Source organism: Chiloscyllium punctatum, chromosome 4 (assembly GCF_047496795.1).
Source record: "Chiloscyllium punctatum isolate Juve2018m chromosome 4, sChiPun1.3, whole genome shotgun sequence".
NCBI classification, from domain to species: Eukaryota; Metazoa; Chordata; class Chondrichthyes; order Orectolobiformes; family Hemiscylliidae; genus Chiloscyllium; species Chiloscyllium punctatum.
In genome coordinates this window covers 18,273,483-18,299,967 of record NC_092742.1, presented here as the reverse complement: position 1 = coordinate 18,299,967, position 26,485 = coordinate 18,273,483, and the positions used below count along the sequence as shown (strand labels likewise).

At 38.6% G+C, this 26,485-nt stretch overlaps 1 protein-coding gene across 5 annotated transcripts in view; it reads left to right on the top strand.

The window, feature by feature from the left end:
• LOC140476097 (poly(A) polymerase type 3-like) overlaps positions 1–26,485 on the top strand; it is a 104,265-nt gene that overhangs the window by 63,168 nt on the left and 14,612 nt on the right. For all 5 annotated transcript variants that reach the window (XM_072568163.1, XM_072568162.1, XM_072568166.1 and 2 more), the window contains 9 exons: positions 267–387; positions 607–691; positions 12,978–13,031; positions 14,026–14,145; positions 14,338–14,447; positions 18,743–18,864; positions 19,911–20,032; positions 24,768–24,877; positions 25,872–26,077. In XM_072568163.1, the coding sequence (XP_072424264.1) occupies positions 267–387; positions 607–691; positions 12,978–13,031; positions 14,026–14,145; positions 14,338–14,447; positions 18,743–18,864; positions 19,911–20,032; positions 24,768–24,877; positions 25,872–26,077 (1,050 nt within the window). The remainder of the gene's footprint in view (positions 1–266; positions 388–606; positions 692–12,977; positions 13,032–14,025; positions 14,146–14,337; positions 14,448–18,742; positions 18,865–19,910; positions 20,033–24,767; positions 24,878–25,871; positions 26,078–26,485) is intronic.

Sequence of the window (26,485 nt, the reverse complement as noted above, 5' to 3'; positions counted from 1 at the left end):
AATACAGGAGCTCTTAACAGGCTGTGATGATAAGGTAGGAAGAAGCTCATATGGGGGATAAACCTGTAAGTCCAAATTGCCTGTCTGCTTTGTGATTCTGTCAAAAGCATGCAATAATTTATCCTGCCATTATCTTGAAGATTTTTAAAAATAACCATCTGAAATTAGATATGCTTTCAGAGATTTCACAAAGTAATATTCTATTGACTCTTAATTTTGATGAATTGTATACTTAGCTGTAGCAACTGTCATTATCTTGTGTATAGGTTAACCCAAGTGATAGATACCATCTCATGCCAATAATCACGCCAGCTTATCCACAACAAAACTCTACATACAACGTGTCTGCATCTACACGTGCAGTGATGATGGAGGAGTTTAAGCAGGGTGAGTAATTTTCTTTTAACTAAAAACAATGCCAATAATAGCATCTGTGGAGAATGTAAATGTATTGATTTCTCAGTTAATTAAATTTCATCAGTAATTTTATGGCTTGTTTTGGAAGCTACTATATTAAACTTTTTCTAAGCCTCCAGTCGCGCCTTTCAGTCCTTCTAATATTACAATATTAAGTAGAGGTAAGGAATCCACTTTGTTTCCTCACAGGTCTTTCGATCACAGATGAAATTTTAATGGGTAAAATGGAGTGGTCCAAACTCTTTGAAGCTCCAAACTTCTTTCAGAAGTACAAGTATGTATTCAATTACTTATGAGTGGGGCAAAGATTGAGGGGGTTAGCTTGTTTCACTTGCAGTTCCCATACCTGGAGGCAACTTCTCCTGCTCTGCTCCCAAGAAAAAAGAAGTAATTCGCACAAACATTGATTTGATTGCAACCCAACACTGAGCATCTAAGTTGCTACATCTGAGCCTGAATAACACATTTCCAACTAGATAGTGTTTGATCTACACTAATTAACTGACTGCAACACAGGCGTTGTAGTGTGATATGATGCAAATGTGATAACTATTTAATTCTTAAATTTGCTTAATATAAATATTAATGTGAATTAACTTAGTGTTATAAAATGCCTTTTACTTCCTCTTTCCTTAAAATATTTTTATGAAACCTATCACTAATATTAAGATGGGTTTCTTCGAAAAGAATATTGTATTCTAAGTGAGATTTTTGATGTTTAGGATCTGGCATGCTAATTTACAAAATTTTGGATATCCTTATGCTAGACTAAGAGTAATGATTGAACTGTCATAACTTTGTATCCATTTTCCTAATAAAATGTTTTTTCTTAGCAAAATGGTGAAATGTCTGTCTGTCTGTTCAGTTATCCATAAGAATGTCAGTAAACAAAATTTTGAAATGTGAGGAATTGTGAAAGTGGAAACTTTGTCAGCTAGAAGTCTTGGGTATATGAACTTGCTTCCAAAACCTTAATGAATCAGTGGGTAACTTATCTTTTGTCATTAAGACTGTTTGTTTGTTTGATCCATGGCCCATGTTGAAATGCTCATTTAATTGTATCACCTTAGTATTATCGGGACACCTTCCCTATTGATCAGAAGAGGAAAAAATAAATCAACTGAGGTCACAAACTTAATCAGTATCTAATAATAATGTATTTTGATTTAGTGAAGACAGCATTCTAGTTTGTGTATGCCTGTGGTTTAGGTGAATTGAAAAATGTGGAAAGTATCAAAAGTAGAAGGGATCTGCAGAGGATGTTCAAATTTCCAGAACAAGTAATAGGACAGATTATGAAAAGGGTCAAGACTTTGATGTGCCTGATGTTAGGTAACTGGGCAGTCAACGCAGGACTGAGGGTATTGTGCTTAATGTTCACAGTGTACGAAACAAGGTAACTGAGCTTGTGCATATTGAAATTAGCAGGTAAGATCTTGTAAGTATCACAAATAAGGCAACAATGGGATCAGCTTAACTGAATATCCAAGGATACACATTCTGTTAAAAGGATGAGTATAAGGGCCAGGGTTGCCTTGTTAGTAAGAAATGAAAATAAATTGATAGCAAAAACTGAGTCAAATGTGAAAATCTGTGTGGGCATTGTTGAGGAACTGATGGGAAAAAGACCATGATGGAAGTTGTCAACAGGCCTCATCATGGTCCAAAAACAATTATCTGGCAATGGAAAATACATGTTTTAAAGGGCTATTAGAATAATAATGAGGGACTTTAATATGCAGGTGTACTGGAGAAATCAGGATGGCAGTGGATCTCAAAAGGAATTCATGAATGTCTACAAGATGGGTTTTTTGGAGTCTCTTACAGTAGAACCTCCTAGGGAACAGGAAATTCTGGATTTACTGATTGGTAATAAGGCACAATTGATTAGGGAGCCGAAGGCTGAGGAACCCCATGGAGGAGGGTGGATCTGATTTAAAATTTGGAGAATACTGAGACACCTGGATAGAGTGAACATGATGAAGTAGGGAAGACTAGGACCTGAGGGCACAGCCTCAGTAAAGGGGTGACCCTTTAGAACTGTTGTGAGGAGGAATTTCTTCTTCAAGCAGAGGGTAGTGAACCTGTGGAACTCATTGTTGCAGAGGGCTATGGAAGCCAAGTCATTGTGTATTTAAGACAGGTTCTTGATTTAGCAAGGAGATCAAGAGTTAGGGGGAAGAAGACAAGAGAATGGGATTGAGAAACCTATCACCCATGATCAAATAGTCAAGCAGACTTGATAGTTCAAGCAGCCTAATTCTGCTCTTCTATTTTATGGTCTTGTAGCGTTGAATGTTAGGACATTTGAAGTGCTCATCCACGTACTTTCCCAAGGTTGTGAAGTTTCTCATTTCTTCTACACTTTTGGCTGTATGTTCCAAATCCCTTGTAAATCAACTTACCCTCCTCTTAAAATTATATTCCTACTTTTGACCCTTCAACTAAAGGGAACAGCTGCTTCCTCTTCACCTTGTCTAGGTCCCTCATAATAATCTTCACCTCAATCAGGTTTCCCCCTCCCTCCGCCTTCGCTGCTCTAAGGAAAACAACCCTAGCCTATCTGGACTCTATTCATAGCTAAAACATTCCATCCCAGGCAACATTCTGGTGAATCGCTGCATTCCTTCTAGTTCAATCACACCTGTCCTCTCGGACAATGACCAGATCTGTGCACAGTACTTCAGTTGTGACCTAACCAAAGTCCTGTACAGCACCATCAAGCTCCTGTAATCTCTGCCTCGACTGATAAAGGCCCAGGCCTGTATGCTTCCTTAATTACCCTACCAGCTTACCTTGCTGTCTTTAGAGATCTGTGGACGAGTACTCCCAAGATTCTTCTGTTCTGAATGGCAAGACAGCTCACAGGAAGTTTAATGTTTCAAACTGTGACCGTTCAAAAGATGAGTTTGTAAAATATTTTGTGACCATCTCCTGGAGCAATATGATGTGGAATTAACTAGGATTATTGTTATCTTGATCTATTTATTAGACTGATTAAAGTAATATATTAACTACTTCACAAAGTGGTAATCGTCATGACCTTGTTAAATTTGAAAATGATGGGTTCCAATCACAAACAAGAAAGCTAATTACTTGGATATGCACGAATAACTAGCTAACTAAATTAAAGGATTAAGTGGTTAATAGTTAGAAAAGTTTAACGGAACAGTTGGAAATGTTTAACAAAAATATTTTTCATTAGGAAAACAAAAAAAATGTTAAGGATAGAATTAGATTAAGAAATAGTAGCAAGTCTTAGGATTTAGGACTATTGTAGAAAAACCACCAAATGTTGAGTTTGAAATGTAAAATAAGACTTTTATTAAATTAGCCAGAAATATAAAATTGTGTTTTTAATGGGGATAGACTAGCTTAAGTCTGCGTTTGTCCCTTAAAGCAGCCACAGAAGAAATTATCATGGGGAGTGAGTAAATAGATGCGTTGTTCAAATATCTTGTTTGCCTTCACAGTGGAAAACACGTTGAAGACCAGAAATGAAGGGGAACCCAGGGGCTAAAATGAGTGAGGAAATTAAAACAGCTAAAAACAGTTGAGACATGAGCAACTAAACTCCCAGAACCTGTTGCCCCAAATGGTAGAGTTCTTGATCTGAATTGCAGGGAAAGTGGATATATAACTGTTTATTTTGCAAAATTAATTGTCTTGCTACAATTGAGATTTCTGCAAGGCAGTTGCAGAAAACCTGTTTTGTTCTCTATATTTATGGGTGGCCAAACTTAAAAGTGAGTTACCTTCTGTGGGATAGTAAATTTTAAGCCTTTATTCTCTGGAGTTTGATAGAATGGGAAATGATATTGAGACATAGGATCCTGAGGATCTTGATGGGATAGATGCTCAGAGATTCCCACTGGGCTAGGAAACATTTTGAAGATGAGGCTTTGATCATTGAAGACTCCCATCAGCAGAAATTACTTAATTAAAAGTTTTTGTGTATCTTTAGAATTCTTTACTCTGGAGGAATGTGGATACTCCATTGTTTATACCTTGGAAGATTGGAGTAAATAGGTTTCTGTTTTCTCGGAATCCTGGGCTATAGCAACTGAGCAGGAAAATACATTTGAAACCCAAGATCAGCCACGATTGTATTGAGTGTTGGAGCAAACTTGATGGGCTGCATTCTCTATGCCATTTTTATGTTCTTATCATATACATTTGATTACAGAGCATAGTAAAAACATTGTCTCGTGAAACCTTGGTGCATGGTGTCTTTTTGATTGTCGATCTGTGATCATTTGCAGAACTGAACATTAATGATTCGTGGTGGAGCTAAAGTTAAGGAAAGACAGCTTGAGTTAGCTGTGGGGGTTGGGAATATGTTTTTCACCGTAGCATTCAGACTTACATTCACTGTTTGCAGCTGACTTGACTAAACTCTTCCAGTACCTTGGAATAATTAGTACTTCAGCATCCATTAAAGCATCATAAAGAAAAGCTTGTCTGAATTTACCAATTTAATTAATGACTCTAAATCCTGTCTCGTGCATATATCTGTTAATTCATTCACTTTTTCCCCCTTTGTGGTTGGGCTTTTCTCATTATTCTGGTCAGTACTGTCCTGCATTTATACCACATTGCAACAGATTGTCCTCTGTGCCATAGTTTTGAGATCAGAGCTCGAGTAGAAGAGCAATAGGTTATCCACAAACTGTAATAGAGACAGTGAGTCTGCTCAGCAGACCAGTTTGCAGAGCTCAGTTGTTGAGCTGGTGTGTGAATTGGTTGCATTTTGATCTGTGAAGTGAGAGAAAAAAATATCTGGGCAGTTTGTTCCAGGCTTTGAGCTTGCCATGTAGAGGGGTACAGGATCAGAATAAGATTGTGACAAATACTGTACTTTATTGGAGAATTCTGGGCATGGATTCACAGTAACTTAATATTCAACATCTAAAATGAATGTTCTGTATAACTGAAGATTAAGACTGTCAGGAACCCAACCAGAATATCATGTTAGACCTGGGATTTGCTGAGAGGGTGGTGCTGCATAATATTTTCTGAAATGCAATAACCAGAAGATGTCACACTGAATTTCATACAAGAGTTCAGTACGTGGCCAAACTGGTGCTGTGGTAAAGGCGAGGTCTCATACCAGTTGTTGGAAAGGGACAAGATCTGGTTGATAGGATCAACCTCCGAAGAATGAGAGGTCCTGTTCAGAGTATGAAGAGCTAAATTGAGTAAATGATTGTTAATCTGAGTAATTTGCAAACTGGTATTGGGCAAGCAGATTAAGGGGGTAAAGGTATGGCTGAAGGAATGGTGTGGGAAAGGAAGATTTCACTTTCAGTTACTGGTGCCAGTACTGAGAGTACAGCACTGAAACCAGTTGGATTTAGACTGGGTCGTATTGGCATAGGTTATCAAGGCATTTTATTTACTGAACTAATAAGCGATTGTTTCAGCTGGTACAAAAAAATTCTAAAATAAATAATTATATTAAAAAGGAAAACCAAAGGCCCAAAGAGACTCAGATCCACGCTCGTGGATCATTAAAATGTCATGAACAGATAAAAGAAATTTATGAAATTCTGGCTTTGAGTACAAATGTGTGCTGTTCAAAGTCACACTGCGCATCCAAAGTACTGTATTTAGGGAGGATATGGAGGTTTGGTGTAAATTTAATAGAATAATATTTTAAGTTCAAGTATTGAATTTTTCCTTATAATTAACAAAGAGTTATACACTCTGAAATTACAAGTAAGTGGTTATTTGATCAAAGTTAAGGTATTACCAGGGTCTGGTTGGATAAATAGTTGGGAATCTAGGAAGAAGGAACATAGTATGAAAATTAAATCCAGAAGTCTTTCAGGAATGAAGTTAGGAAACACCTTGAGAACCAAAGATAATTGAGTTTGTAACTCCCTTCTGAATGGTAGTTTGGTAAATCAGTTTTTAATTCTGAAGGTGTTTCCTGTTCTTCAGAAATATTGAAAATTGAGTGAAGGCAGTTGTATGAAATAATGAATAAAACTGGAAATGCTTAGACCAGGAGATGGAAACTGAGTTGACATTTCAAATTAAAATTTCAGATTTCAACTTAACCTTTTATGTATCAATGAATTTCTCTCCTGTGGGGAAGAGAAATATTGGAGCTTTAGAAGATTTTCTATGTTCTGCCATCTTGGATGAGTGATCTTCCTGCTCCCCTTCCCATATCACATTAGTAGACCATAAAGACTCAAGATAGGACCATTAAACTATGTTCTCTTTTGTACTCCTCTTCCTACTGTTACCAATAATTTCATTTTTTTCTAGTTTGGTGCAATATAGAAATGGTTTCAGAGCTTCTCTTTGGGAGTTTTTACATAAAAATTTGTTCTCTAGAACTTGGGTTGGTTTACATTTTTATCCCACCAACCTCTAGTTACAATATGCATTGCCATAGACCCATTCACACAATCAACACACTATATATTTGAAATTGCAGAGTTTTCACTCACCTGGCATCTTCAAGGTTGAATCCTTGACTTTGTTTTTGTTCTGGTGTGTAGATTAGTTTCAACTGAGTAGCTATAACAGGTTTGTGCTTTTAATTTTTATTACCATTGGCACAGGTTTTGGCCAACCATATCTTTGAGCTCCATGTTTGTGTTGAACTACGTTGTTGGAGATGAAACAGTTGAAAATATCCTAGAACTTCATTGCATCTTGTGTTTTAATAGTTTAGAGTTCATGGCATGACGACATATCAAATAGTGGATTAGTCTTAAGGGATTGAATAACCTTCAAGAGTCTTCCAGAACCATTCAGATGGAGTGGAAAACATATTCCTTTTTCTGTATTTCTAATAATAACTGATTATTAGGAAGACTATAAAATCATTACCAAAGAAAACTGCAACTCTGCTTCCTCTCCACAGATGTTGCCAGAACTGCTGAGTTTTTCCAACAATTTTGCTTCAGTCAGAACAGCAATTCATGCTGTGAGTCATTTTCACATTTTATTTCTGTTTTCCAACATTGAAGCTTTTTGGCAAAAGAAAGCAGGTCATTGGTTTGTGTAGTATTGTAATATTTCATTTTTGGAAGAAAAAGCATGTGAATATCCACAATGAAAGTCTGAAGTGTATTGCTGAGTGAGGCTTATGTAGGGATGCAGTTGCACATTTATCCAGAATTGTGATAGGTGTATTTTGACATAATGAACAACGATTTGGCCATAATTCAAGTATAGTTTACTTTTTTGGTGTAACATTGTCTTAGAGACATTAAAGCCATTTGTGTATGACTTAGGATGACACAATGGATGAACAGTCTTGAGATATTTGAACTGTTACCACTGGATAGGTGGTTGTAGCGATTAAAAAAATCATGCCAAAAATAGGGAGAGCTCATTACCTTTTTTTAGGATCAACAAATTATCGATCTAAAATTTCAGATGAAGAGATAAGAGGGTAAAACGTGAAAACTATTGGATTTTAAAGGAAATTAACTATTTGAACCTGGGGATGATACTAAAGTGTGGGGTACTAGAAAAGCACAGCTGGTCAGGCAGCATTCAAGGAGCAGGAGAATTGACATTATGAGCATAAGCCCTTCATCAGGAATGAGGTTTGTAGGCTGGGGTCTGAGAGATAAGTAGGAGGGCGGGGGGTGCGCGGCTGAGAGCAAGGTAGCTGAACATGCGATAAGTAGATGAAGTTGAGGGTGGAGCAGCTAGATGGGAAGGAAGATAGACAAGTGGTGGAGGTCAAGAGGGTGCTCTGAGTTGAAAGGTTGGATCTGGGATAAGGTGAGGGGAGCGGAAATTAGAAAACTAGTGAAATCCACATTGGTCCCATGTGGTTGGAGGGTCCCAAGGAGGAAGGTGAGACATATGATACTAAATAATGGCTTGCATTGGTAATGAGAACTTAGGGGTGCAAAGTTAATTCTGTTAATTTGTGCATTTCCTTTAAAACATAAGATAATTCTGGAATATTGCAAACCCTTGATAAATAGTACTTTGTATCTTTATTGATAATCACGTCACCAAATTTTAAGCAATTTACAGGCCAATTCCTAATCAAACAAATTTTAAAGATTTTTCTGCAAGTAAAAATAAGTTGACCACAAAGAAAAGTGAGTGTAAATTGTGATGTTGATGCCAAAAATGTTAACTTCGGGTATGTTCACATCAGACAATGATAATGCTTTTTTTGGCCCATTTCCAGTCAGGTTTTCTATGAATTCCTGCATCTGCATTTGTAATGAAAATGTATGCTCTAATTGGTCTCCTGGTAATGGGATTACAACAATGTTATCACTCAGACTTTTTTTACAGCATGGTTTTTTTACTTCAGTAGTTTCTATTCTAAATGTGGACCAAATGACTTACAATGGGAAAATGTGAGACTTCAAAATGAGAATTGAATTGCATCTGTTTTCCCCCAATCCTTTGACTGCATTTGGTGTTGACTATCCTTGCAGAGGCATTCAACTGTTTTTCAACCTTTAAGTTTGTTATGTAATGCATGGGTTAAGTTATGCTTCATTTTGTGTTAAATGTCTTGAGGATTTTGTTTTGTTTTGAATTTTGTGAATTAATTATTTTATTGAATTATTCTTTATGTACTCCATGTCTGTAATTAGATAATTCAGTGACTATGCTCAAATCATAATTCATAATTTTCCCTTCTCATCCTTTTAAGGCTATCTTGTTTCCTATTCAAAATGGGCATAAATCTCTTTTCTATCTCTGGCCATGAATTTAAAACTTAAAAACTGAAAGAACTGCAGTTGTTGTTGTAAATCAGAAACAAAAATAGAAACTGCTGAAAAAACTGGTAGCATCTGTGGAGGGAAATCAGTGTTAATGTTTCGGGTTGACTGACCCTTCCTCGGATTGCAAGGGTCATTAGACCTGAAAAGTTAACTCAGGTTTCTTTCTGCAGATTCTGCCAGACGTGCTGAGCTTTTCCAGCAGTTTGTTTTCGTTTCAGAATTAAAAACTTAAACTACAGTTTTTTTGTACAAAACTTTTAAAAAAGCACAAGCCTAGGTTAAGAGAAAATTAACTGGATTTCAATAGGCAAAAGAGCTGAGCAATTATATTGTAAGTTATGCACACTGTTTTTGATCAGATAACTTTTGAGGTCTTCATTTGGGTCCCATTTTGTTATTAAGCTGTTTCCCTCGATGTCAGGTTTACAGGAGATGAGTGTAAACTTTTATAATTTGTAAAGAAATCCGAAGTATGCTGATAAGTAAATTGTAGCACTACCAGAAAAGGGAGGCAGAATTGGATGAATTACAATGGCAAAAAGTTGGCATAGACTTGCATTCAATGGCCAAGTCATTTACTACATCCATTTTCTGATTCATCTTTCCTAATCCCTCTACCACCTCCACAAGTGATGGGACTAACCTATACCATTTTGGTCTTCAGTTTTTGTTTCTCCTCCTACTTAGTGATATCATTCCAGTCTATTCAATTTGTTATGCTATCAACTTGTCAGTCAAGGTGCCTTCTAGACATAAGAATTGCCTTTTGATTTTAAAGAATTCCACATTAGACCTGTGTTCATTGCGAACAAGTCATATATGATGACTGATACAGCTAATTGCATGTTTGAATATGTAAGAGTAATTGTCATTAACAGGATATGTACTTTAACTTCTCTGCGTTTGGAAGTGATAAATTGCAAATTGGCGTGAGTGTTTTTTCATTGTGCTTTACATCTTTGGTTGCTACTTATTGATTTTTTTCACTGATGAAATTGTGCCCAACATGGGTGAAAATTTCAGACCTCAATACCAAGAAAACAACAACATTTGTAAGGGTATGCTGACATTATGGTCAGCTTCATCAGTCTGAAAAACTGCCAGCAGCAATCCCAACTAATAATGAGCAATTTCAATGAGCATGCATGCCACAGAACAGACTACTTTCACCTGTACTTTAGATGGAGCATAAGAGCAAGGGCACATCTTGAGTCAACATTCTCAGCAACCTCTGAAGTTAAAGTATTGTGTACAACTCCGGACAGAAATCCCAAAACTGCTGTAAGATCTATCCGATCAAATTCTTGGCAAAATGTCCAAATTCGACACAACTGCGCTGTATTTAAAGTTGAATCATGTTTACTTGTGTTTTCTACTCCAGTTAGTATACATGGCAAAAATGGTGCCACTGCAGCCCTTACTGTGGCTAGTTCACAGTTTAGTATTGAGCAACAGACTTAGGCCACATGTCTCAAAGCCATCACCTTCAGACTTTTCTGTTGTAGGATATAAGCAAAATGCCAGACTAAGTGATGTGCAAGTGGGGGAGCGAATAGGGCTCACAGGCATGTGGATCACTAATTTTAATCCATTGCATTTTATTACCTGAATTTCTCAAGTTATTGATCAGTGTTGACTATTTGTAAAATCTGTATGGATTGCATTTTTAAAATAAACACTTTTTTTTAATTGAAGTGACTCACTCTATTTGTTGATGCTACTTGTCAGGAATGGGCACTTGTGACTGGTTAGGAGCCAAATTCTGTGAAGCTAACATTTGAATTAGTAATGGAGTTAAGGGGATGCATCTATGATCACTTGCGTGTACATATGTGATACGTAGCATGAGATCTCAAATATGCATTGGTTTTAATTTTCCAAAGTTCCATAAACTTGATAAAGGTCTCATCAGATTAGAAAATAGTTTATATGACCACTCTATTCAAGAAAAGGGGAGCACAGCAAGCAGGAGATTACAAGCTAATTATCTTATCCATATATGAACTGCTGGAATCTCATTATTAGAGAGGTTATAGCAGGTCACTTGGAAAATCTTAACAGTCAGAGCCAACATGGTTTTGTGAAATTTCTAAATCATTGGATCTTTTCTCATTGTTACTTCCTCAAAGTAGATAAAAGGGAGCCTGTGGATGTACATGGATTTAATTAAGATATTTAAAGATGTGCCACTTCAAAGGTACATAAAATAAGAACTCATCAGTAAGCAGAAATGTAATAGTGTGACTAGAGGATTGTTTACTAACAAAACAGGCATAAATGTGTCACTTTCGTGTTGGCAAGATGTGGGTGGAGTGCCAAAGGTCAGTGCTGGGGCCTCAACTAAAGAAAATTCTATCAATGCCATAAAATAAAGTATAATAAATATTTGGCTAACTTTTTAATGGGAAGTAGAATAACAATCGAAGGGCATGTTCTGAGACTGTAAAGTAGCCTGTAGAGGGAAATGAATAGATTAACTAAGTGGCCAAAATTGGCAGTGTGAAAATGTGGAGACCAATTCTCTTTGGCAGGGAGAATAGGACGGCAGCACATATAAATTAAGTGATTGCAAACTTGAGGCAGAGAGGGATCTGAGTGTCCTGGTATATGAATCATAAAATATTTGCAAATAGAGCAAATGATCACAAAGGCAAATTGAATGTTTACTGCAAGAGGAATGTATAATTTTGTCCACGGTTAAGATGTTGGATGGAATCACATTTGGACTACTGTGTTCAGTTTTGCTTTCCTAATAAAGCAAGAAAGCGCATACGTGCATTAGAAGCAGTTCAAAGAAGGTTCACTTAACTGATGCCCGGATCGGGATGTTGAGGAAAGATTTGACAGGCTTGGCCTGTATCCATTAGAGTTTAGAAGAATCAGATGTGATCTTAGTAAGACAAACAGGATCCTAATGCTGAAAGGATGTTTCTCCCTTGTGGGAGAGTATAGAACAAGGGAAATATCTTTAAATATGAGATGGAGATGAGATGGCATTTATTTCTGAGTTTTGAGAATTTTCGCAGCTTCCTCTGAAATCAACAGTGATAGTCACTGACTACCTTTAGGGTGGAGGTCAATTCTTGAGGAACAGGGGTTCAATGGCAGATGGGAATGTGCAGTTAAGATCACAATAGAATCACCATGACCTTATTGAACAGTGAGGAGGCTCAATGGCTGGCTACCCATTCCTGAACCTCATCTAAACTATGTCAGCTATATGTAGCCTTGCCTTCAGATTTTTTTTTCTTTGATTTGCTCATGTTGAAGGATTTGCTAAGAGGTACTATGCAGAAGGCGATTGGAAATCTTGTTCAGATATTTTAAGTCTCCAACAACTTTTGCCATCTCTGGCCTCAGATGAAAATACTGCTCTCATTCCATCCAAGTACACAGTCCCATGAGTAGCGTAGAACCTGTTGGTACGATTTCTTGGAGGTTTTGATAGAGGCATTTTCTAGTGCAGCTAAATAACATGCATCTAACATTAATTGGCTCTTAATATATTTCATGATACTTATGCACCTACTTGGACTTGATTGTTTTCAGTCCACAGTCTTTCAAATTTTCCATTTGCCAAAAATCTTAAGATTATGGCATTCCCTATGGAATTACGATACTGCGTAAACCAGAATTGATGTATAATTGAGCCATCAAATACAGCTGAGTTTCAGCTCTGAAACTGATTCAAGTTGACTGAAGGTATGTTGGCTAGAAGCAAGATCAATTTCCATTTACTTTCAAAACAAAAAAACTTGAGCAAATATTTCACAGCAAGTTTGAAGTACTGTTTTGTCAACTGAATGCACAAAGTAATTTATTTCCTCCCTTTCAAAGGCATTACATTGTGCTGCTAGCAAGTGCCCCAACGGAAAAACAGCACTTAGAGTGGTAAGTTCTGGAGCCTGTTGCAAAAAGCATTTCCAGTCATTTGGATTGTTATTGTATATGGATCCCCAGTTCATATGAAAAGGACTTTTAATATGTTAATTTGGCACTTTCTTAATTATAGCTTATTTACAAAATTTCTGGATGTGATGTAATAATCCTTGTTTCATAGCTCCAACAGTTGAATACCTATTGGCATACGCCTGGTCACATTTGTAATTTTCATGTGAAATAACCACTAATGTGACATACCAAGTGGTTATTAGCACCTCTTGAATCATGTGCCTGTGTAATTCAGGCAGATGGAAAAGTGAACATCAACAATAACTTGTGGAATGCATTTGCTGGTGTTCCTCGGTGAGCATGGCTTTTTTTAAATGAACTATGGTCCATGCTGAGAATAATGCAGTCAAAAATTAGTCGCTGACAAAGAATAAAAGCTGTTTGCAAAATAATGGGAAAATGTTGGTATTATAGAGAAAAAGGTTGTGTCAGAGTAATTCAGTACAAGTGTGTTTAAACCACATTTAAAACTTCAGTACAGCAATGTAAGCTAATGTGTTGAAGGAGAACTACACTGTTTATGATGAAACAAAAATCAGCATTCCCCATCCAGAGTACAGTTTACAGATGAGTAGGGAGCTTTTCTAATGTCCTCATGAGTCCTTTACCACGGCTGTCAAAATCAGGCCAATTGTTTTGATCTCCTTTTGAGATCTCTTATCTATCAATTGCTTCGTTCATCTATGGAAGTTACTGCATTCTGAAGTGACTGATTTGGAGGGGTTGAATTGTTTAAACCAGTGTGGAAATGCAAGCTTGTTTTACATGTAAAATTGCATTTACTCATCTGGATGTATTACTCGACCCTAGAATGCTAACATTGTTTAATACTTAGATGGAAACTGGTTTTATGTTGAGCTTTGACAAAATGCAGTGCCATACGTAGCTTGCTGGAGCTCCTGATCTTCACTCAGTAACAGTTGTTTTTGTTTAGGGTGGGCTTGGTGGAATCCAAAATCCGAATCCTTATTAGCAGCTTAGAAAAGAATGAGTTCATTACTCTGGCTCACGTTAATCCACAGTCATTCCCAGCTCCCAAAGACAATCCTGATAAGTAAGTAATGTGTTTTGGCCTTTTTGAGGCTTATGGTTTTGTTTGCTTAAAATTATTGTACATGAGAATAAAAATGAAAGATTGAATGCTTACATGTTAAATATTAGGTTCCTCTTGAGAGGTTTGCCATGCTTTGCAACATAAATACTGTATAAAATTAAAAGGAATCTCATGCTGTACTTTCTATTTTAGGGATGAATTCAGCACAATGTGGGTCATTGGAATAGTCTTTAAGAAAGTGGAAAACGCTGAGAATCTGAGTGTTGACCTCACTTATGACATTCAGTCATTCACAGATACTGGTGAGAGGTGTTTGTCGTCTTATGAATGCTGCAATTGTTAATGTGCTATAAATTCATAAATTTCCAGAATTTAATATTATAAATACCAGAATTATGGGTGGCATGGCGGCTCAGTGGCTAGTATTGTTGCTTCACAGCATCTGGGACCCAGGTTCATTTCTAACCTTGGGTGACTGTCTACGTGGAGTTTGTACATTCTCCTCATTGTCTATGTGGATTTCCTCCAGGTGCTCTGGTTTCCTCCCACAGTCCAAAGATGTGCAGGCTTGGTGGATCGATAGTGCTAAATTTGTCCAGGGATGTGGAGTGGAGGTTAGATTAGCAGTGGTAAATGCAGGGTTACGGGATAGGTTCTGGGGCTGGGTTTGGGTGGGATGCTGTTTTGAGGGGTTTGTGTGAACTTGATGGCATGAATGGACTCTTTTTCATAAGGTCTTTATGAGCCTTATCAAATGTTGTTTCATTTAAGAAATCTATACATAAATGCATTGTGGGGAAGTTGAATTATTGCTCAGCAGTTTTATTTATTGATGTTTTAGCAGAAATTAGTAACTGACTGATCCATCAAGCTATTAAGACAGATGATATGTTGGCGTTTATTGCGCATGGTTTTGTGACTATGAATAAATAGTATTTGAATAAAGTGGAATCTTGTTGAGACTGCACCTGGATTATGGAGTGCTATTCTGGCCGCCTTATGCAAGGAAGGGCATAACTGCCATTCAGTGAAACTGGTTCACAAATCTATTTGATGGGATGGTGGAAAATCTTTTTGAGGAGTAATTGAGGAAACTAGCCTGTACTCTGTAGGGTTTAGAAGAATGAGAGGTCATTGTATTGAAACTTAGAAAATGCTTACAGAGCTGTGGGTTTAGAACCAGGAAACAGTCTGAGCAAGTTGTTTAGGACTGAGGATTTTTTTCAGTCGTGAATCTTTTGAATTTGCCATCCTCAGAGGTTTTACTCTGTTTAAGATGCATCAGTAGGTTTCTAGATATTAGTATAATAGAATGTGAGGTTAGTACAGGTAAATGGGAGGTGGTCAGTCATGATCCTAATTGGCAAAGTGGATTTAAATGTTTGAATGCCCACTATTCCCATGTTCATATTCTGTCTCTGCTCCTGATGGGGAAGGGCTCATAAGCAGGGTCTTGCCTGGCTCTATTGACCCATCAATTAATCAGCCCTTGTTTTAGTCCAGATAAACTTTGGCTGTCAAGTTGGCATGCTAAACTTAACAGGTACCTTTCCAATAAAGCCAGCTGTTTTTTTTAAACAGATTGTGGAGAAAGCTTAGGGTGGCCTTTGAGCATTCTATCCAGCACAGGATCCATAAGGCAATTTAAAGTCTCGTTCTCTTTTCTCCTCACCCACCCCTCTTTTCCCCCCCCCCCCATAATAAAAATAATAATAATAATATGCCACAATGCAAAGGTCATCAGCTTATGCATCAGTCAAAAACTTAAAGGGGTTGGGCCGGAGAACAACAGCCATTCAAAATACCATATTCCTCACCATGTGTTAGGGCCTGAAGGATAACAAACCGACCTTATTCATCTTTAACACAACCTATTAAATTAAAGGAAAGATTCTCAGAGTCACCCCCCTGCTTTTAGTGTTAAAGGACAAGAAAAACATCCGATCAAACCTGCCCTGCTGTAACTTTGTGTTCCTTGTCATTTAAGCAGAGTCTTCTGCAACATGGCAAAATCCACCCCCTCCTTTTAAAAGGCTCAACAACACCTTTTACCTTTTAACTGGCAAATGGATCCCTCTAATATTCCAGGTGCACCATTTAAGAGCACTGCTAGCCATGATCCTTTGCAACTGCCTTTTGACCTGACGAAAGGAAGAATTCTATTTTCAGCACACTGGGCATATTCAAAAGAAGAATTGTGGAGTCTGTTTGCGAGAAACCAAAACACTAAACTAACTACAAAACACAAAAGGTACTTAATGACAGAACCTACCCCCTGCCCATAGAGGGCACTTGTACCTCCCATGCACATCTCCATTCCCCTTTACAGCTCGAGCCACACCCCAGACTCGAGCAAGAGAAGGGAACAGACAAAATAATGAGCACTGTGTCCACCCCCAACTATATACCAACACCAATCCTAATTGGAGGAAAAAATACACCAACAGCAGCTTCTTTAAGAAAAGGGTAACATTACAAGAAACCTAGCAAGAGAAAAAAAAACAAACATTATTGTCCAGGATATAAATCCATCCAAATTATTCTAGTGTCACAGAAATCTTTCACTTGTTCTGAGGAGTCAGATGACGGTGCCATCTCCTCATGAGTAATACAAAGCACTGCTGGATATCTCATTGAATATTGAATACCAAGGTCCCTTAATTTTTTTCGGTTTCCTTTTGCTGATCACCGCCGCAGACTAGTCTTAGAGGAACTTTATCTTAGTTCCTTGATATGTTTGATCTTTCTGTGGATCTTTCCACATCCTTCTAGAAGATTCCAGGATCCTCTGCTTGTCCCTGCAGCTTTGAAATCATACCAGGACCAGGCAGAGGTGTTGATCCAGACTGGATCTGCGCACTGCAACCCAGTGAACTCTGTCAACCTTCGCTTGGTCCACCTCGGTATACCAGCCAAGTAACTGTGGCAGCCAGTCTTCAAAAAAGCTTGCGAGTTGCCTACCTTCCACTCCCTCCTGCAGCCCAGCGACCTGGATATTTTCCCTCCTACCTCGATTTTCCAGGTCATCGACCTGTTCAGAGAAGGCCTGGACCTGTTTGTCGTGGGCTTGGAACAGCCCCACCGAGGACTCGACCTTGGTCTCTGAAGCTCCAGTTCACTGCTCAACCTCTTCAGCTCGCTTCCTGAACCTTTCCAACTCCTTCTCGAGCTTTTGTAGCGTGATCAAAACCAGCTCCAGCAGTACGATTGTCTTCCATCAACTCCTCGATCATCCCTCTGATCACCACAAGTTCTTCAGTGATGATCTGCTGCGTAGGTTCCTCTTTCTTGGCTTCTGAGGGAGTGGCAGCTGCATCCTTAGTCACGGGCACACCCGCGCTTTCAGTGTGTGTTGGGGCTTGGCTTTCCTTTCATCATCCTTGCTTTTTCAAAAAGAATTTACAAGTAGAACCTTGACTATTCAAACATCAACCATCCGAATTCCGGACCATCTGAACATCCAGACAGCAACCATCCGAATTATATGTTGATATGTTTATTTGTGGTAAGCATCATACAGCACAAAAGAGGTCTTTTGGCCCATCGAGTCTGTTCTACAATTCAATAAATACACTTTTATGAAGACGAGTCCCATTTCCTCTCATTAGGCTCATAGCCTTGAATGTAATGACACTTCAAGTCTTCATTGAAACACTTTTAAAAGCTAAGATTATCAACCTCAATTACCCTCCTAGGCAGTGCATTCCAGGCCCCGTCTGTTTTAAAAAGAACTACTACTTCCTCAACTCCCCCCTCAACCTTCTCCCTTTCATTTTAAAATTATGCTCTTTATAATTGATCCAGCAACTAAGAGGAGCAACTACTTTCTGTTCACTCTGTTCACGTCTGTCATCTTTTATATGCCTCTATCAGGTCCCCCTCTACCTTCTCTGCTGCAAAGAAACAACTTGAGGTTATCTTTATTGTTGAAATGCTCCATCACAGGCAACCCCCTGGTGAATCTCCTCTGCACCCCTCCAGTGCAATTATATCTACGCTGTAGTATGATGACCAGAACTGTACAAGGTAATTCAACTTTGGCCTAACCAAAGTTTTGTACAGCTCCAACATGACAGAATCTAATGACTTGTAATAAACATTCATGCTAAGTACAGAAACTTAGTCTGTTTTGTTATCCTGAGTGAAATGGGGATTTTGTGTATTTGGATTAAAACTTTTAAAGTTTTTGTGACAGCCTGGGTTGACGTCCATTATGTTATGCCAGTGCGACATAACAATGGCTACCATGGTTTTTGTCTGTTTCATGTTAAAAGCACAGGAGCCCAAATATTCATGAGCACATGTAAGCCTATTTAAGATGCTGCATGCAGAGAATTTCACAATACCATGTGTTTGAAATGTCATTTCCTGTTAAACACAGTTAAATGGGTATAATGATCTCAACGATGCCTGAACATTTGTCAGCTAAGCTCCATTTTCTGTGGTGATGGTTCCTATTTGCTTTTTGAACACTTAAGAGAAAAATCATGCTTTTGGTACCTCTTCATAGGAACCTTGGACAAGGATGAGACCTTTTGATCAGTGTTAATTGTAAAATAATCTAGTAGCAGAAAATTAATATCACCTACCGTTGCAGTTTATAGACAAGCAATGAACAGCAAAATGTTTGAAGCAGATATGAGGATTGCAGCAATGCACGTGAAAAGGAAACAGCTCCATCTGCTTCTACCGAGTTATGTCCAGCAGAGAAAGAAAAAGGTAACCTATCATGTAATCTATTATTTTGAAATTGAACTGGTCTGTAAATTGAATAATTTGACTCCCTTGTCTGTTAGTTAGGAAAAAGCATCTGCTAAATTAGTGCACGTTAAAGAACAAATAATAATGAGGTAAATTAAATCTTTGGTCGGGGTTGCGTTATCAGCTCTCATATTCTATCATCTTTTGTAAATAGTGTTTTTGTTCAACTGCAATAATAATTAGACTTTATTTCTGTCTATTGATATACTTAGTACCTGTAGTTCTGCTGTGGAAACGATTCTATTTTAATTGATCATTTGATAATTATTAGAAGTTATAGTGTATTTTTGTTTCTGTTCTGTCTATCGAGTCACTGGCCAGTTAGTATGTGCTCTTTGGTGTTTTATGATAATTATAATTAAAAGCAGGATTAAGACTTAAGTATCTAGCAGGAGGATCTGTTAAATTCTCTACGTTGATGGAATTTACTGTTGCATTATCAGGCTCCACTGGAGCACTGATTCTTCCTTACAGTGAAAGAGGAAAAAGTGTGCAGAGGTGATTAGGGATATAAAAAGAAAACTTTCAGTTGCAAATTGAAAGTATCAAGGAATTTGCTGCTCCATAAGCCTCAACACTTAGAGGAATAGAGTTCCCCAGATATTACACCAAATTTTATGATACAATTTTGATTGTGAAGCAGCCATATCCCTTGCCTTATTATGAATCATTGGATGTATGGTTATATTCTTATAGTCTTAGCTAAGATTATGATACTAGTCAAATAAAACCGATTTCGAGTTGGTCGTCTTGTTGTAAGAAGATCTGGCTTATGGTTTAGTTTCTTTTTAATTTGTTTTTATTTATATATCGCGCCAGATAATTCTATCACTTTTGAAAGGGCAGTTGATGTGTTGGTAAAGCCAAGCCTTATCAAACTTAATTCTCTTCTTTACATTGTTTTTTTTTACCACTATGAATGTAGTGTTTTACGAAATGTACCAAGAAATGCAGATTCTGAATTTGCTGTCTAACTTTGCCACAACTATTTTTTTCATCCAAAGCATTCATTAGAGGGGAGCAAAGCCAACTGTGACGATGAAAATAGCATGGAGGCTTCTCTGGACAGTGACCACAGCCTGCTAGTGCCTTCTAGTCCACTACAGAATGCCAACAGCCCACAGAGGTAACATAGAAGTTGTTTTATGCATTTGTTTTTAAACAAAAGTTTCATTGTAAATCTGTTGTCTTGGCATCATATCCGGAATATGGCTTTGGAATTTAAAATAGACAGGCAGGAAGCTGGAAGAACACAGCAAGCCAGGTAGCATCAGCAAATGCTGGCAAAGCCGCTGGCGAAGATCTTTGCTTCCTCACTCTCCATGGGGGTTATACCGGAGCATTGGAGAGAGACGAATGTTGTTCCTCTTTGTAGAAGGGTAATAAGGAAATCCCTGGCAATTACACTCCAGTCAGTCTTGCATCTTGGTCAGCAAGGTTTTGGCAAGAATTGAGGGATAGGATTTATGACTATTTGGAAAAGCATAGCGTGATTAAAGGCAGTCAGCCTGACTTTGTGAGGAGCGGGTCATGCCACACGCATCTTATTGAGTTCTTTTGAGGAGGTGACTAGACAGGTTGACTAAGGTCGAGCAATTGATGTGGTGTATATGGACATTTGATAAGGTTCCCCATGGTAGCTTATTCATCTAGGAGAAAGTGAGGACTGCAGATGCTGGAGATTTTCAGAGCTGAAAATGTGTTGCTGGAAACGCGCAGCAGGTCAGGCAGCATCCAAGGAGCAGGAGAATCGCCATTTTGGGCATGAGCCCTTCTTCAGGCGAATATAAGATTAAAGGCAGGATTCTTGGCAGTGTGGAGGAACAGCAGGATCTTGATGATAAAGTGCGTAGATCTCTCAAAGTTGCCACCTAAGTGGATAGGGTTGATAAGAAAGCATATGGTGTTTTGGCTTTCATTAAGAGGGGGATCGAGTTTAAGAGCTGAGAGGTTTGCTGCAGAGGAAGAGTAGTGATCTGATCGAGGTGTACAAGGTAATGAGGGGCATAGGTAGAGTCGATAGCCAGAGACTTTTCCCCAGGGTAGAATGACTGCCATGAGGGGTCATAGATTTTAAGTTGTTAGGAGGAAGGTGTGGAGGAGGTGGCAGAGGTGGGTTCTTAACGCAGAGTTGTGAACGCATGGAATATGTTGCAAGCGGTGGTGGTGGAAACAGTCATTAGAGACGTGTGATTGCTAGACATGCAAATAGACAGCAGTGAATTGAGGGGTGTGTGGATTAGGTTATTTTATTTTAGATTAAGATTAATCCTTGGCACAACAGCATGGGCTGAAGGGCCTCTTCTGTTTTGTACTTTTCCATGTTCTATGAGATGAAGTCATCGTTTTGAGTGTAACCCTTCATCAGGACAGCAGTCGTGAAGAAGTGTTCCACCCGAAACTTTGACTTCTCCACCTTCAGATGCTGCCTGGCTTGCTGTGTTCTTCTAGCCTCCTGCCTGTCTATTTTAGACTCCAGCATCTGCAGTTTTTTTTTGTCTTTTGGAATTTAAAATAGCATAATTTGAAAAAGAATGGAAATTGATGGGGGATTTGTGGTGGAATAAACTCCAGTGAATTTATAACCTGTTAGCCTTCATAGGTAAACTAATGTGCATGTGATCTCATCTATGGCAACTTTTCATCTTGAAAGTGGTGGTTTGACTTATGGTAGTCAAATGTGTTAAGCATTACCTGCTGCGCAGCCCTACTCTGGCGTGGCAGTCTCTGCAACATTAATTGAAGTGGAAGATTATGGGATGAGAAGGTGCACAATTTTGGCCTCTGTTTGCTCAGAACCCTCCCCTTGAGTTTGTCTCTGCCTGTTTCTTCCAAAGTTTTTCTGAACAGTCGGCTTTCTAGAGGTGATCGCTGGCAGCTAAAGTCTCCCAATTGTCAACGTCCACAATTGTTGCTTACAACTGTCCTTGTCGCACAGATAAGGACACCCACAAGGTTGTGACCCCCTGGCTAGTTTACCATACAGAAGCTTTGTTTCATCCATCCAATGGACCCAGTTAAGGCAGCACAGATGCTGTTGGCTTAGCAATAGGTATATGTTGATAAAATTAGTATTATCCAGGAGTTGCACTTTTGTGACCTTGACCTATGATGCCAGAATGTGTCAGACAGTGGAAATGGCAACTGTTGAACCTTTTTCTCTTGGCTAATATATTTAAATAAGATGTGCTGAGAAATCAGGCTTAGCAGATTTGGAGTTTGGTGTTTATTAGGTTGTTGCTACAACTTCAGAGCCGCAGCATTTGCAAAGTTAAGGTTGTGGTAATTTCAAAACCAACCAAGAAACAGTGGATGGTGGAAATCTAAAATAAAAACACAACTTGCTGGCAACATCTCTCTCTCAAGAGAGAGAGAGAAATAGAGTTTTGCATTTGGGTTGGATGCTCGTTGGAGGGTCATTGTGGACTCGATGCTCCCACACTTAGGGATTCTGTTTCCCATTTTAGTTATCCTTATCCATTAAATGAGGGGATTGCATTGAGCAGTTTTGACTGTCAGCCAGCTTTTAAGTAGATTGAATCACTTTGGAGGCAATGCCATAATAAGATTGAGGAATTTGTATTTCTCTTGCAGCTACCAGTCTGAGAAGACCTTCTAGTTCTGAAAACGGGCAGGCATTCAGGACAGTTGTGTTCAGCTAGGATTTACAGTCAACAAAGACAGCCTGGGCAAATACCTTTGCAATAGTGCTCAGGAAATCCCCTTTGTTTTGTATTTGTTTGTGTTTATAAGACCACAGTCTTCACATGATGCTACAGGAGTAGTGGCTTGGTGAATTCAGCCTGTTGGGCTTGAAGCAGCTCTTCATCTACTGTCTTGCTCAGATCTGTTGTCATTGGTGTAGACTGTTGGGTTTCAATGACTGTTTCCGTTGTGGTGTTAACTTTTTGAAACACTCGGAATTGTTCTGCTCTTGCTTCCCATATATTGAAAGTACAATATTGTAGATGTTCTGAAGTATGTTAATTTTAATTTCATAGTCTAGTATTGGAAGGTCACGAGTGTATGTTAAGTTGAATCAAGGAGCTGTTGTTTTGTTTTTGGGTAAGCAGTGTTGCTGACTTTGATGTATCTTCATGTTTACTTTGAAACCACTTTAAGGATTGTATCCTAACCCTGAAGTACACCAGGTGTTATCTTACATCAGTATATGAAAGTTGTCTGATCAGTGTTAAGTCTGCTGATCCTGCTGCCAGTGACCTATTATGTTAAGGGTGCAGGTTGTCCTGAAAGATTACAAAGCACGCAGCAACAAATTTCAAGGAGTATCTGCCCATTCCATTATATTTGCGAGTCTGGGTCCAAGACAGAAAAGCCATTTGTCATGATGGACAAGCAACTGTCTTCTGTGCGTTCACCAGTTGCAAGTTGTCCACCAATCCTTTACCTGCGCTTCTGACTTTCCAGCTTGCCAATTAAATAGCTGACATCCTTCTTTTGGTTGGTTTATTTGTCTAGTGCAATGGATTCTATCCACTTGAAGCACCCATTGAAGAAGATGGGCTATCAGGGTCAGCACCATACTACTGACGAGTTGCCAAACTCTGGTACAGTGGCTGACCAGTGGTGTTTAATCTCTCCCACCATCAAAGACAGGCAGAACCCCTATTCTCTACATTAGTCAAGTCAGGCATATTATTTTCCTGTATCCCTATGTTAATGTTCTGCAATAAAACTGCAGTGACCTTGGAATAAACCTGTGCAAAATATACCAAGATCCTTAATTGTCTAAATGTGAGGCCCCCTTTTCAACCTGTACAGTTGAGTCAAAAGAAATACAAAGCACTACGTCTGATGCTGACCTCTTGCAAAAGTTGTTGGAAAGATGACAGATTTCAATATCACTCTCTCTTTGGTCTCCAATTCAGATTTTCCTTGTCAGAGTTTACTTCACCAGCTTTCAACTCTTTCAGGCAGAGTTGTGCTGCAGCTGTGGGTTTACTTCAAGAATATCTTTGTCCACATTCCAGTGGGCTTGCACACTGTCTGAGGACTCAACCTTTTCTGAGGTAGACTGGGGCCATGAAAGAACTTGTTTCTGTATATTTCCATGAGGCAGAGCACAGTTGTGCATCTCCTGATGGATGACGTTGTTCTACACTGACTGGGAGAGGCTTACACCATGGACTTTCTCTTTTGCTTTGCTGATAACCAGCACTACAGCCTGAAACAAAGAGCAGATTACTACATGAGAGCAAAAATGTTAATTCTTGTCACCAACACATTGACCTGTTGGAGACATGACTGAAAGATCAGTTACTCTATTGGAGTTTCGAAAGCTAATGTGGAGACATGGTAATTGAAAATTTCTAAAATGAAAATCTTGTAGGGTAACCCAATCCTCTACCTCTTAAGCACCACATAACAATTTCTGGTTGAATTAAGATCCATGAAATTTACTAAGCCTGAAGTGATGCTTTAAAAGCACGTGATCCCTTATGAATATTCTTGCTGCCTTTTGACCAAGAAGATGAGGGGCAATGAAAAAATAAAGCAGACAATGAAAAACTGTTGGAAAGATCAAAGATGATAGGACAAAGATTGTAGTTAAATGGAGTGGTGAGAAATGCATTCATGCAAATCAGATCGAGCATACTTTGTTTGCTGATGACAGATTCAATTAAGGCCTTGAAGAAGGAATTGGAATATCATCTGTAAGAGAGTTTACATGGTACAGAAGACTGTCGGGATGGATGGATAAAAAATGTTGAATTAGCACTTGCTCATTTGGAAAGTTGGTGCAAACATTCCAGTCCAAATGGCTGTCTTTGTGCAGTGACAGCTCTGAGAGTCACTGTAAGTGTGCTGTTCATTAACTTTGCTTTTCTTTCTTGGTATAGTCCTGTTGCTGCAACATTGTCAGTGAATGCAAGCATTGTTCAGAATTCAGAAACACAGCTGGAATCAGAGACTAGTCCTTCAAAAAGAAATTCCATTCCCAGCTCAGGGGGTAAGTAGCAACCCTTTCAGGGTGAGTAGAAATTAAATGAAAGAATGTGTTCTTGGGAGTGAGTCTAAACCTTTTGTTTAAAGGGCACATACCACTCTTCTCCTGGAGTACTTTTTAACTTAGGCCACATCTTTTACTTATCCTTGCTCTATCTAGGCTCAGTAAGATCTGCCATAACTCTGAACTTTGTCTTTCAGTGCACTTACAAGTTATATTTTGAAATAAAATTATGTTGCTATCTTTCTGTCTATACCCACTCCTCAATATAGCTTTTGCAATAATCTCCAGGTTTATAAAAACAATGCTATATTTTCTACTTTCTGATTAATGGAGTAAGTGATATATGGTAACCTAGCTATTTTGCAGTTTTGATTATTGTAGATAATCTCTCAGAACTAAATTGCATCTCAGCCATTGTTCCCTCTGATTTCATTTTGTTGTCTGAGCCTTTGTTGCATTGCACGCTCCCTCTAAGTTTAACACTCAGCCATGCAAGCATGTAACAAAAGGGCCACTATGTCAGAAGAGCTGTACTCTGAGAAGCTGAGATAATCAGAAAGCAAATGCTGAGATGCAGCCTGTTTGTTCCTTGGGTGACTGCACATCTACGCAGCTTTGAGGGAAGTTGCTCTCCACCTAAGATGTAAATGAAGACTTGGATCTCAGATCAGATCTTGAATGCAGAGAGGAGCAAATTCCTTGATTTGTCTGTGATTGCTTAAAGGCACAGGATTTTTCTTCTGAGGGCAGCGTTGTCCTAATTGTATATGGAGGTTTGCTTCAAACAATAAAGAAGGTCATAGTGATAGACTATTGAACTGGCACAAAGGTAGGAAGGATCATACCTGAAAGGCATGAGACACTGGTTACTTTACTTTTAGCTTTTGTGACAGGGCGAGAGAAATCAAAATTGATGGTTCCACTATGCAATATTTAAGGTCTGTTCATGTGAATAGCTGGATAACTTGTGGATTTTTTTTCCGATGTTTTATAGGCTCATCTTCGTCAACCAGTGAACACATTCCTCAGGCCTCTTCCATACCTACTTCTGTCACACAGCCAAAGTCAGTAGTCAGCCGGCTTTTGTCTACATGTGTCAGCAGTCAGCCCCCAAATGCACCCACAAAAGAATCCAGCCCTGTTACCTCTGGGAGAAAGAGACCAGCATCACCAACGACAAATGAATCTGCAAAGAAGGAGGTTTGTGAACTTTTTGTGCATGTTTCTTCTATTTCCTATAGTTGAATATCTCAAAGCTGTACTTTTTCATTATTATAACTTAAATTTGTTTCTGCTCTTGTGTTTTTTGACATTTTGCTGGTTAACATGCAGGGAGTTTAATTTGCCATCTTTTTAGGGATGAAAAGGAAAAGAAAAGGGAAGCCATTCTAACACAAGTTAAACTGAGCTGATTCTCACGTAGTCAGTTGTGGACACCCTCCAGAAGTGCGCTGTTGAGGACATTGTTTTCTGTTTGGGTAATGAACAATCCCCTAATTGGACTTAGTAATGTGACATGGAAGGTAGATTATGTAGGATTCTTTTTCCATTTAAACGTTGACGGATGAGATCATTGAGTTTGGCAAAATGAGAACTTTAGTGATATGT